This window comes from Chinchilla lanigera, unplaced genomic scaffold, assembly GCF_000276665.1.
Source record: "Chinchilla lanigera isolate Chin_1 unplaced genomic scaffold, ChiLan1.0 scaffold00041, whole genome shotgun sequence".
Taxonomy (NCBI): domain Eukaryota; kingdom Metazoa; phylum Chordata; class Mammalia; order Rodentia; family Chinchillidae; genus Chinchilla; species Chinchilla lanigera.
Genome location: NW_004955442.1, coordinates 98264 through 112128, shown reverse-complemented (window position 1 = coordinate 112128; position 13865 = coordinate 98264). Strand labels below are relative to the sequence as shown.

Genomic DNA, 13865 nt, shown 5'->3' with positions numbered 1-13865 from the left:
CCTGTATCACCACACCTGGCTAAAATTACTTTTTAAATGGTTTTTAATATTTTTGTGGGGGTGGGGCTAGGAATAATTACCAGTACCATCCCCCCAAAAAATGAAAATAAGGAGAAATGAAAATAAGAAAAAATTAGTTTATACATAATACAGTAAAATGATAGTGCTGATTGCTGGCAAGAGAATTTAAACTCAGTTCTTTCAGGTTTTAGTCCAGCCTCTGCTGCTAACTAGTTATATGATCTCAGGCAGGTTACTTATAATTTTTGTTAGTTTTGGGCTTTAGGTGGGAGAAGACTGTGTGAAGGACTGCACTGCACAGCCTTTAGGCTTCCAAGAGGCAATGATCATTATCAGTTCACCAAGGTCCACACTCATAATTGCTGTTTGTCTTGCTTACTTTTCCCTCTTGGAGACAAAATACCTGATGCCCAATATTAAGGAAGGAAAGGTTTATTCAGCTCACAGTTTGTGGAGGTTTCAGTCCATACTTGGCTGGCTCCAAGGCAGAGTGGCACATGGCAGCAGAAAACAGCAAAAGCAGCCAGAGCAAAGGCAAGCAGCCTCTTCCTCTCCCTTACATATGCAAACTAGCCACCCCAGGGTGAGTGTAGCTCTCATACCTGTAATCCAAGCATTGGATCATGGATCAATTGTAAACTCTAAAAGCCCACACCATGACTGCATGAAGCTTTGGGGGGACATCCAGACATAAATCCTAACACTATTATGACTTGTGTCTAGATGTCTCCCCAAAGCCTCATGCAGTCATAGGTGAGGTTTTTCAGAGGTGGCTAGATCTAGAGCATGTGATGCTGGGATTAAGGATGCCCCACCGTGCGTGTGGGTGGCGCTGTCTAAAGGGAAGTTTGCCTGGATGCAATTTAGAAACAGGCTTGGTTGCTGCAGCTCCTACTCTGCTGCCTTCTTACTGCCATGAATTGTTTCTATGAATTGTTTTTTCTCTGCAATGCATCTCTGCCATGCCACCCTGTGCCTTGGAGCCAGTCCTATGGACTGAAATCTCTAGAAACTGTAAGCTGAAATAAACTTTTCCTCCTTTAATTTTGGATGTTGGGTATCTTGTCTCAGCAAGGAGAAAAATAATTAAGACAGTTGCTTAAAAATATTTCTTAGAGTGGGTGTGATGGTGCATGTTTGTAATCCCAGCACTCAGAAGGCTGAGGCAGGAGGACAGATAGGAGTTCAAGGCCAGTCTGGGCTACATAGTGAGTTCAAGGCCAGCCTGGACTACATAGTGACCATGTCTCTAAAAGAAAAAACTTTTCTTAGATTAGAAACAACCAAATTGGGGCTAGGGACTTAGCTCAGTGGCACAGTACCTGCCTGGCAAGTGCAAGGTTGTGAGTTCAATTCCCAGTACGAGAAAAAAAAAAAACAAAAAAAAAAAACCCCAACCAAACAAAAGAAAACCACAGAAACAACCAAAATGCCCATCAATAGGAAACAGGATCTCCAAAATATATGTTAAGTGAAAAAAAGCAAGATACTGCATGGCATGCAAGGAAACATGGGAATATGTGAGCACTTTTTATATCTGCAAATGATATAAATTTATATATATATATGTATACACATATACACATCCATATGGAGAGAGAGAGAGAGAGAGAGAGAGAGAGGGAGGCTGAGGCAGGAGGATCATTGCAAGTCTGACACCAGCCAAGGCTACAAAGTGAGGTCAAGGCCAACCTGAACTGCAAAGTGAGACCCTGTCTCAAAAAGATGAAAGAGAGAGAGAGAGAGAGACAGACAGACAGACACTGTATGATATTATGTTGCCCTAGCTGACCTTGAAGCTGAGAGTTTTCTGCCTCAGCTTCCTGAGCAGCTAGGACTACACCCAGCTTCATCATATGTTTATATGAACAGAAGCACTGACAAAAATGTAATAAGATTTAATGCCTGTTACTAGAATATCCTTTTCTGAATAATAGAACTAGGGTTGTAGAGAGATTTCACTTTTTGTCATTCACACTTTTTAATTTTTAAATTTTTATTTTTTGTCATGCTAGAAATTGAATGCAGAATCTTGTATATGCTAGGCAAGGTCTCTATCATTTTTTAAGTACTGCGGACTGAACACAGGACCTCATTTTCTCTACCACTGAGCTATACCTCTCACCCCTGACATTTGTGCATCCTATAAAAATATTCCTTTTAAAATTTGGAAAAAATAAACCAGACAGGTTTATTGTTTTTAGAATACATCGACATATCTTCATATGTTCATTAAGACTAAAGTAATTTTTCTTTTCTTTACAGGGTAACCAATTTCTACTTCTAGTCACACTATAAGTTCATTAACTAGTTTTTTTTAAAACTCATCAGTTTTTAAGAATCACTATGTACCCAAGATAAAAACCCAGGTTTACTAGTACAGTAGATTAGCCATTGTATAGTAAAAAGCTTTTCTGTACATTCATGTAAACACTTTCTACAATGTTCTTTGTTCTACAGTACATTGAATTGACTTCTTTCTAGGTTTCTAATTATACTTGTACAATTATTAAAACTACTGTGCTTTTCTGGTGCCATATATTTTAAAGAGAAATTTGTCATGCAGTGTATGAATTACTGGTTTAATACATGCTAAATAATGCTCTCTTGTTGAATTTCACCATCAGCCCTGTCATTATGGTATGCTTTTTAAACTTATCATAATGTCCTTCCAATTGTGTCCCCTTCTCCAAACATCTACAATGCATGAAGTCTTCCAGTTTGAGTTGATTTTTTTTTTTGAGACAAGGTCTCTACATAGTTCAGGCTGGCCTTGAACTCACTAGTGTGTAGCCCAGGCTAGCCGCCTAAGTGCTGGGGTTACAGGCATGCAGTACCATGCTCAGCTAGGAGTTAACTTTTTAACTAAAACAGCTAAAATTTTGGAAGTTCCCATCCAAAGTGTTGTACCCCAGAGCACCATGTTCCAGAATGGTGGCAGCCTAATTTGTTCCTCAGAATCGGATGCAGAGTGCTCAGCAATCCAGGCACTTGACCTGGATTATAGCAAAGTAAGAGGGAATCCTGGCTATTACTCCAACTGGCAGCAGACTTTGGCATCATCATAGTACTGGTTTCAGGTGTAGGCAGAATGGAAAAGTTGTGTGGTCAGGAAGGCTCCCATCCAGATTTTAGAAGGGCTGGGAAGCCAAGCAGTGTGTCCCCAAGAGGGCAGTGTGAAGCTGCGAGTGGGAAGCCGAAGGTGCAGTGAACACCTCAGAAGGTTGGAGAAGCCAGGAATGTGGATCATCTGAGAAAAACTGCAAGGAGGGAGCAGAGTCTGCCCCAGAGAGAAGCCATGGGAGTCACCACCACCAGCACTGGAAGTGCTGTAGGGACTAAGCTACCCAACCCCTTTAGAGTTTGTATCTTACCACAAACTGCCTTGGATGCTGCACATGGAACTGCAGGACTTAATATTTACCTTGCTGGATTTTGGACTTGTTTTGGTCCCATTCTTTTGTATCTCCTATTTGTAACTTTTGGAATGGAAACATTTATCTTGCACCATTGAATGTTGGAAGTGTCTAACTTTCTTTTCATTTGTACAAGGGCTCACAGCTAAGAGTTTGCCTTAAATCTCAGAGGAGACTTGGGAATTGGACTTTCAGCAATGCTGAAACTGTTAGGACTTTTGGAAACTCTTAGAGATGGGCTAAATGTCTTTTGTACAAAGGGATGTGCATCAGTCTTTGGGGGAGCCAGAAGTGGAATGTTACGGTGTCTAGATGTTCACCCAAAGTCTCATTTAGTCATGGTTTTTCAGAGGTGGCTGAATCTAGAGTTTGTGATTGATTCATTGTCCAGCGCTGGGATTAATGGTGTGAGTGCTACACCTGCCCCGGGGGGCGGGTGTAGACTGGACATAATATGAGAGAAAGAAGCTTGTGTCTCTCGCCTTGTTTATTGTTTTTGCTGTCTTCCACCACCATGAATACTACCCTGCCTTGGAGTCAGCTGACAATGGACTGAAACGTCTATAAACTGTGAGTTAAATAAACCTTTCCCAAATTTAACTTTGGATGTTGGGTATTTTGTCTCAGCAGCAAAAACAAGTAACCAAGACAGTGGTGCATGCCTGTAATACCAGCACTCAGGATCCTCCTGCCTTAGCTTTTACCACGCTTATCTGTCATTCTAAAAAATAAAATAAAATATACAACAAAATCAGATTTTAAATCCTTGGGAAAATAGGAATTTCCAAAGTTGTGAAAATACATACCTACCATAAATTGTAACATGTTATACCACATTAAATGTATTAAATTTTTCTGAAAGTTATTTCATAATGTGATGGTGAATACAAGGAGTTTCACTTTCCCATGTCAATTTCTGTAGGAATTTTACATATATCCATGTTACCCACTGTGTGTGAGACATCATTTTCTGTTAAGAAAGGTGGAATGCTTTCACAGTAAGTTTATTTTTAAAATAAATTTATTTTAAAACAAAATTCATTTGAAATAGTACAAACTTTATTATTTTCTTAAAATTCTGGCAATAAATATTATCAGAAGCTAGAAAATTGTCCAACATTGTAACAAGTATACTCAGCATAGGCAGTCTGTTAAGTCTGTTGGTTTGAGTTTGATCAGGACTCCAGAAGGAAGTTTCCAAAACATGACTAAATATTTGTGCTTTTATAAAGTTGGCAGTTAAATCTGTAGAAATACTGGTGGGTTCTGGAAGGAAAAAGGCAATTTTTATTTGAGATAATATTTATAAATATGACAGTCTAGAATGGAACAAAAAATTGAGAAGTTGCTGATTTTCATTTTCTCTCTGCCAGTAAAATTTTAAACAGAAAAGTGACCCATAGATTAATATGAAATATTACAGCTTAAATTATAAATAACAAGTTTGAGAAGGCTTGTTAGTCACTTTAATTCAGAAGGAAATCTTATCATATATACCTTATAATACAACTCCACTTGTGTGACTTTGAAAAATTAATTTTTCTGTTTTTTTGTCTTTTTGAGACAGAGTCTCCCTCTACAATCCAGGCTGGTCTTGAGCTCACTTTGTAACCCAGGCTGGTCTTGAACTCACAACGATCCTCCTACCTCAGCTTCCCAGTGCTGGGATTATAGATGTGTGCCACCATGCCCAGTTTAAAACTAATTTTTCAATATTAAATTTGTCCTTGAAGTGAGATAATTATGGTGACCAACTCTGACTGTTATGACAAATGCCTATAAACCATTTGTACTATGAATAGTATATTATAAATATCTGATAGATATTTCTACCTCATGTATGTGTGTTGATTGAAAGATCATACAAATTGTGGACAAAAAATGAATGAAACAAAGATAAATAAAATTATCATCATTTATGGGAGAAGGCACAGTTACTAAGAGGAATGGAATCACTGGAGGGTCAAACTAAGATTTTTTTTTTTTGCTTATGTTTTTGGTAGTAATGGGGATTGCACTCAGGGCTTTCATAGAGCTACATCCCCAGCCCTTTTTTACTTTTTATTTTTGAGACAGTGTCTCACTAAGTCACTAAGCGGCCCAGGCTGGGTTTGAATTTGCGATCCTCTTGCATTAACCTCTTGAGTGCTGAAATTGCAGGTGTGCACCACTACATCTGGCTTAGAGCAATTTCTTTTATGATTATTGCAGATCAGAGTTTGTTAACCTCACACTAATGACACCTTAGGTCCATAGTATTCTGTATTGTGGGAGTTGTCCTGTGCATTGTTAGAATGCTTAGCAACTTCTTGGGCTTCTACCTGGAGCATCCCTCCCCACCCCAACATTTTGTAGTGCTGTATACTCTCATTGTGAACCTCAATGACAAATCGTGAGGCATTCCAAGCCCAGCACTTCCACGGCCTTCCTCCCTGGCCAGTGGCCTTCCCAGGAACTGGGCATCATGTATCTTGAGGGCCCTGTTGGCAAATGCTAGGCACTGAAAGGTATATTTTCAGTCTGAGAGTCAGAGGCTCAATCAATCACCTCTTCTTAGGCCAGCAAACCAAGCTGAGATAGCTAGGTACTATGAGTGTGAATGGGGCTGAATGAAATAGTGTTGGTGAAGGTCTGCTTCTCGGTGTCGCCTTTCCTTTGGGCCAGTTGCTTTGGTCGGATGATGACTACAGACGATACATCTGGAGTCAAAGAAACTGTTACAGCCTACTCCAAGCAAATAAATAAGGCAGATCACAGCAGTTTTCTCTTTTGTTATGTAAGTTGTCACATAATAGTCTCAATTCTTCCTCTTGACCCACAAAGCCTAGGATATTTACTGTCCTGTCCCTTACAGAAAAAAAATGGACTCCTGTTTTAGATAGGCACTTACCACTAACATTACAGTACTTTGTGTTTATTCTATATGCCATCTTTATAGATTAAAAAAGGTTATATACTAGAAAATAAATACCCATCTTTTTGCAAGATGAGTACCAATGGAGCCTACATTTTGTTTAGGAACTGCTGCTAACATCTAAGAGGTCTATTTTTGCTTATTACTTAATGAGAGAGACCATAGCAATTAACCTCTGTTTGTGGTCTACTGCTCTTATTTTACACAGGTAGAACTGCAAATTATGAACACCACACCAGCCTGCTTAGAAAACTTCAAAGGTTTCCCAAATGCTTGTAGGATTAATGGTATTCCCTGGAAAGATCCTTCACCATCTAGCCCTATTTAACTCCCTGAATTCAGACACTCCATATTCCTTTCCCACTCCAACCTCCAAGTCTCAATCATCTGTGATTAGCATCAGGCTATTCCTTTCCAGATGTGTTCTCAAAGACATAGGCTATAGACCAGTAGAGGTGAGTCTATGGCACAAGTGTCACAACGGGCACGAAGAGCGCTCTCTGTCAGTCCATGAGCCAAGTCATCCCAGTATCGCAGCATTCAGGTTTAATTGCAGTGTTGGCATTTTGTGATGAATGAGTGGTTCTGGGTTGCAGTTTGGGCACTTGGTCTCTAAAAGGTTCGCCATCACTACTATAGACTGTTATATTGTTCCATCAGTGCTTCTTCCTTCACATGGAATGTTATTCTCCACCTTCTTCACTCAATGAGCACCTACTTTAGGATCTGAATCAAACATCCTTTACCCAGCCCACACTTGTATCCCTAAACCTAAAGTATTGTACCACAGTGTGGTAGTTATTCCTGTGTCTGTCTGTCCTGATACACAGTGAGTGTGAGGAATGCAGGGACTTCATATTTGGCTCTGAGTCCTCACTAGGGAGTGCCTAATATAATCTAGTTTAATGCCTGGCACTTGCTAAAAATTCAATAAATGCTTGACCAATTAATTATGTGAAGGGCACTGTGTAGTGCTTCCTGTCAAAAAGATAATTCTTCTGCTGTGCTGAAGAATCTACTCCTTCCTTGGCAAAATTCCCCCTTCTTTAGTTATTCCTTTAGAGAATAAAGAGTATAACGTTTTCTGATGGCAAGATATGCATCCTTTTTTTCTTTGTTCATGTTAACATTATTCTTGGCACTTAAAAAGTGTTCAAATCTCTAAGAACTGCATGGAGATTTATTTCAATCATATAAATTACTTGAAGACTAGAGTTAGTTAAAGCAGGGTGACATCTAACAATAACACTAAATCCTTTACTTCTGGAATTAGGGTTTGTTGGTGTTTTACTCCTTTTTCTTTGGTGCTGGGAATTGAATCCAGGGATTTGAGCAGGTTAGGTATGCCACTAAGCCACGCTCCCTCCCTCCAAACATTCTCAGTTTTCCAAGTAGAAAAAACACTAAGAATAAAAAAGAAAAAACACTAAGTAACCAAATGTTTTTCATTTGGTTATCCAAGTGTTCAATTCCAGACTCCGACTTAAAATTTATTTATCTGTAATATTTTGTGTAAGTTCTTGAATAGAACTTGGGAACAACAAAAATATCCATGTGTTCAAACTGGACAAAATCAAAACAGCCCCTAAAGATTATCTACAGAGTATATGCATTTATTTATGCTTCACCATGAAAAGTATATACATTCTCTTAAAGGAGAGTTGAAGAAAATCGTAAGGTGATAATGAATTTCACTTCTACCTAATCAGTGTTCTCCCTTATTGGAATGAAACCAACAATTACAAAGTACAGATGAACATCTTCCTGGAGAGTACAGTTTAAACAGGGAGCACACCATACTACTATGCTCTATACCCCAGAGCAGTTACCTTTTGGAACAGGGCTAAAGAAAGAAAATTGATGCAGAAATGGATTCAGATCAATGTATACAGTTATGATCATTTAACCCAGAGAAGCAGGGCCACCAGTTCTGACCTTCACAAGACTATTTCCACTTTGAGAGCTAAGTGGAACTGATCTTCAGCAGCCTTACCCATAAATTCACAAAACAGGATAGCACAAGAGTTTTGTAGTTTAGTAGAAAGGCCATGTGACAATATGTACAGTTAAATGTTTTCCAAACTTGAGAATCATTTTAAGTTTCACTTGCTAAATTAACTGTAACCTTTAAATTGACTCATAGAAAATATTTTTACTTAAATGTATTTCCAAAAAGCAATTATCACTGTTTAAAGAAGAAGCCAGTGTCACTTGCATTAAATAGAAGTAAATCCACTGTAATGAGTTCGTGAACATGAATGTTATTAAATTCTAGCAGAGTGCACTTTTTGTCCACTGAAGAATGAGAAATGTATTAAAGATCACAACCTCAAACTAGGGAAAACCCCTGATAAAATAAGTAGGACTTAAAATCAAATAACTTTCCCATTCTAAGACATCATTTAATGCCGTGTCTGTCTACTATTTGAAGTTGTCTTGTCCCCCAAACCTTGCAAAAGCCAAATTTCCCACCCACCCTAGACATTATACCCTCCAAAATAATATAATTATTCCTCTCTCTGTCTCTGGTAGAGTAGGCAAAATCTTAGCCTGCTTTGACTCAGAGCAAGTTTTAAAAACCTACTGGTATTCCAAATAGCTAATCCCTGAAGAACAAAGCAACTTCCACTTACTTTCCTTTTTTCTTTCTTTTTCTTTTCTTTCTTTCTTTCTTTCTTTCTTTCTTTCTTTCTTTCTTTCTTTCTTTCTTTCTTTCTCTCTCTCTCTCTCTCTTCCTTCCTTCCTTCCTTCCTTCCTTCCTTCCTTCCTTCCTTCCTTTTTTTTTCTTTCTTTCCTCCTTCCCTCCCTTCTTTCTTTCTGGACAGGAGGAATTGAGAAAGGCACCATAACACAGACCTGAAACAATTTAAAGGTAATGTAGGTGGCTTTTGCTCCAAATGTACTTACTTGACAGAGGCCTGAACATCCAGACAAATGGCTGGGGTCTGATCCTTACTAGAGAGGGTGACTCTTCTTCACTACCCCAGAGCCTGGGGTGTTGTCAGAGCAGATGGACTGCTGGGTCTCAGGCACTGAAGCTGCAGCCTCAGGGATCTCCGGAGTTAGTTTCTGGCTGGGTAGTGGTGGAGCCTCAAAAGCCCGAACAACTGGCACCTTAGGAACCCCTAGAACGCACGAAGACTGACTTTGGGAAATCTCTTCGACTACAGAGGTGCTATGGGAGGCCTGCTGAGTGGGAAGCAGGAGCTGAAAGTCCTGGACAGCCTGTGAGATCTGTGGATCTATGACCTGAAAAGGCATCAATGGGACCTGGGTGGCCATAGCCTGGCTTCCAGACGCCCGAACAGTTGGAGACTGTGTTTGAAAATCCCAAGGAAGATTCTGGGGCTTGCTCTCAGAGGCCATATGAACCTGCAAAGGACTCGGAGGAGATACAGGCACCACCAGGTGGCTCTGAAAGGCCATGGGCGTTGCAGGATGGCTCGTCAAGGAAAGGTTAACTGGAAGCTGGTTCTTAAGGGCCACAGGGCCGACAGACTGGCTCCGAGAAGCAATGAGAGGAGGCTGAGCAGGGACTGAGGGGGCGACAGTGGGGCTCTTTGAGGCCAGGATAGCAGAAGGCAAGGGCTGGTCCAGAAGGGATGAAGGGAACACAGGCCGCACCAGAAGGCTCATTCCACCACCAGCTTCTGGGCCTGGGGAGCTGACTGCCTCTGGACTGTTGTCATCTTCAGGCTCTGGGTGCAGATTCTCTTTGCAGATGTCTTGAGGGTCGCCACTGTCCTTGATGCTTTCCCTTCCGTCTTTGCCCTTGCTCTCACCCTCCAGGCCCGCCACGGTCATGCTCAGGATATCCCTCCTTTTCAGGGACCGTAAATGCCGCCTCTGCATCCGGAAGGTGTTGGAGATGCTCTCGATGGTCCAGGAGAAGCGGTGGCTGGCGCTCCGGCGCAGAGTTTCGGCCGTGGGGGCGGAAGGCGTGTGGGTGCTCCTCCTGGAGGCCTCTTCGGGAAGCAGCTCTATGTTGCCGGTGTACCAGGAGATCCACCAGAGCAGGCTGAAGAAGATGATGATGGAGCCCAGGTACAGCAGCATGTCGTAGAAGAGCAGGTCCGCGAACACGCCGGTGAACAGAACCGCCACGCCCACCGTGTCGAAGATGACACCCAGCCAAAAGAAATGCTTGCAGCGGCCCAGGCTCGGCCGCTTCCCGGTCGTGTGGATGCTGGTTGTTAAAGGCTCCATATCTCCCACCGTCGCCGCCACAGCGTCCGTAGGAGGTGACCAGGCCCGCAGAACAGCCGAGGGAAGGCTGTGGCAGCTGGGTCCCCATGGCAACGCAAGGGGCAGGCCGAGCAGAGGGAAGTTAAACCCCACCCTAGCCCAGCGAGACGAAAAGAGGCGGTTGCTGAGAGAGGCGCGCGTGCGCGGTGGTCCCTTCCCCCCGATCCGCCTTCTGAGCTTGCGCAGTGTTCTCCTGCGCGCTCTCCCAACTTGAGAAATTACTCCTTTGCAGGGTGTCTTATCTCTACAAGTGGGGGAGAGGCGGTGTATACGCCTTCCTCCGCACCCTACCTTCTGGGTGAGACCCTGAAGAGAGCAGAGAGCAAGGACTTTGTTCTAGTAATGTCCTAACAGCTGGAGCGCAGTTGATTTCCAGGCAGCCACTTCCCAAAGTGCCTAAATTAACGTCTATGGTTAGGTTTTGTTTTGTTTTCCTTGTAGTAAGAAATTGAATCCAGGGCATTTCCCCTGGGCTGCATTCCTAGCCAGCCCCCCCCGCCCCATTACTCTTGAGACAGGGTCTCCCTGATTAACTCAGACTGGGTAAAATTTATAATCCTTTCAGGCTCCCAGAATGCTGGAATATTAATTTTTACTTTTTGGTTTTTTGAGACAGGTTCTCACTATGTTGTCCAGGCTGGCCTTCAAATTGAAGAGATCCTCCTGCCTTAGCCTCCCAAGTGTTGTTATTACAGGCATGTGGCACTGTGCCCAGTAGGAATATTAATTCTTGTTTTAGCTGTTTGCCCCCAAGTGATGACTCTTAACCTACTGGTTCCAGGTTAAGAGTGGAAAATAGGTACAGAAGGACCATACTTGAATATGATAAAAACAATATACAACAAACCAATAGCCCTTATCATACTACATGGGGAAAAAATAAAGGCATTCCCCCTAAAATCAGGAACAAGACAAGGATGTCCACTATTATTATAGGCAGCTAAGTTAGATAGAAATTGATGTACAGTTAGAGAGGGACTAGGCACTCAGGGAAGTTAGCAGAAAAAATATATATCAGAATGGTGGCTGCAGGTGCATCTGAAGAAGACCAGCCCTCAAGATAAAGATGCAATGGCCAGCCTACATAATTCCCTAAGGGGTAAACAGTAACTTGAAATTATACTGTAAATAGCACCACCTGCTCCAAAAAGTTCAGATAGGAGTCAGTCACCCAGGTGGAGGATCAGAACATCTGGACCCATCCTTTGTCCATAATGCCTTTGTTCTTTCCATATACCTTTGGTATGTGACTAGCTTCCCTACTGGGTCAGTGTTAGCTAAGCAGCTATACTTCTAATCTTATAGCTTGATTATAGCTTGACCCACATTGCATCTTTGCTGTTTAAAGTACTTCTGACAAAGGGCCCTGGTGGTAACACATTTTGGGGACCTCTCCTGTCTCTCAGGAGCTATTTCTCAATAACTCTTTCCTATTTTTAAAATCCATTGTTCCTTAGAATTCACTCTTTGCTTTTGTAGGACATGAGCTTGGCACATCTGACATCTAGCAGGTTGGGAGTTATATATCTTCAATATCATTATTACCTCTCTTGTTCAATATAGTACTTGAAACATTAGCCAAAGTAATTAGGCAAGGGAAAGAAATAAAAGGGTACATATAGGAAAGGAAAAATTCAAATTATTATTATTTTCAGATGACAAGATACTCTACATAGAAAACCGAAAGAACTTCACCAAAAAAACACTTAGAATTAATAACAAACTTCAGCAATGCAGCAGGATACAAGACCAACACACAGAAATCATTAACATTTATGTACACCAACAATGAACAGGATGAGAAGGAAATTAAGAAAATACTACCATTTACAGGAGTTTCAAGAAAAATGAAATATCTCAGAATTAACCTACCCAAGTAAGTGAAAGAGCTCTACAAAGAAAACTGCAGTACTCTGAGAAAGGAGATTGAAGAGGACATCAGAAAATGGAATGATGTCCCTTGCTCTTGGACAGGTGAATGAATATTGTTAAAATGGCCATACTTCCAAACTTGCTACCCAAATTCAGTGCCGTCTCAATGAAAATACCAGCAGCATACTTTACAGATCTAGAAAAAACAATCCTAAATTCATGTGGAACCAGAAGAGACCCAGAATAGCAAAAGTAATTTTGGGCAACAAGAGCAAAGCAGGAGACAGGAATACCTGACTTCAAGCTATACTACAAAGCAGTAGGGATAAAAATAGATACATGGATTAATGGAACAGAACTGAGGTTATAGAAACTTCCCAAGACACATTCAGCTATTTGCTCTTCAACAAAGGAGCCAAAAGCATATGTTGGAGGAAAGGTAGCCTAGTCAACAAGTGGTGCTGGGAGAACAGGTTATCTATGTGCAGAAGATTGAAACTGGACCCTTATCTCTATCATATACTAAATTAAAATCAAAATAGATCAAAGACCTAAACATTAAAATAAAAACATTAAACCTACTGGAAGATAAAATAGGTAAAATTCTTAAATACATAGGTTTAGGGAAAGCAAGAGAACCTGAATAACACAAGAAATAATATCAAGAATCAACAAATGCAATTGTCACTATAAAAAGCTTTTGTACAGCAAAAGACTCAATCAGTAGAGTGAAGAGAGACTACAGAATGGGAGAAAAATTTTGCCAGACAGAGGACTAATATGTAGAATATACAAAGAACAAAGAAACCACCTTAAAGATCCAGTCAAGAAATGGCCAAGAGAAATGAGTAGACACTTCACAGAGGGAGAAATACAAATATTTTTACCAAATACTTGAAAAAATTTCTGGCCAATATTTCTGGCCAGCAGAGAAATTCAAATTAAAACAATGCTAAGATTCTATCTAACTCCAGAAAGAATGGCAATCACTAAAAAATAAAACAATAAAAATGTTATCTTGGGCTGTGGTGAAAAAAGGAACTCTTCTTTATTGTTGGTGGGAATGTAAACTAGTACAACCATTATGGAAATTAGTATGGCAATTTCTCAAATTCCATATGAGGAGCTCCAGTGGCACAATCAGTTAGCATGTAGTACTTATACAGAAATTCCATATGACCCAGGTATCTTTCCCATAGACCTTAAGACATCACACTACAGTGATAGATGCATACTGATGTGTATAGCAGCACAACTCATAATAGCTAAGTTCTGGAAGCTGCTTGTTATGATTTGCATCTGGATGTTCCCCCAAAGCCTTATGCAGTCATGGGGAAGGCTCCTAGAGTTTATGATTGATTCATGGTCCAATGTGGGGATTATGGGTGTGAATACTA

At 40.9% G+C, this 13865-nt stretch overlaps 1 protein-coding gene across 1 annotated transcript; it reads right to left on the bottom strand.

The window, feature by feature from the left end:
* Positions 1-4488: 4488 nt before the first annotated feature.
* Positions 4489-11410, bottom strand: Tmem238 (transmembrane protein 238). The gene is made up of 3 exons (XM_005391841.1): positions 11369-11410; positions 9259-10902; positions 4489-4703 (listed from the first exon to the last, which is right to left on the bottom strand). Exons 1-2 carry the CDS (start codon positions 11408-11410, stop codon positions 9307-9309), a joined length of 1638 nt encoding a protein of 545 aa, XP_005391898.1. The 3' UTR covers positions 4489-4703; positions 9259-9306.
* Positions 11411-13865: the final 2455 nt, after the last annotated feature.

Bases quoted from the DNA above. Each gene is read 5' to 3' on its own strand.
- Tmem238 (XM_005391841.1), bottom strand. From the start codon at position 11,410: ATGGTCCTTCTGTACCTATTTTCCACTCTTAACCTGGAACCA. The intron at 10,903-11,368 runs GTAGGTTAAGAG...TGCTCTCTTCAG, and splicing joins CCACTCTTAACCTGGAACCA to GGTCTCACCCAGAAGGTAGG.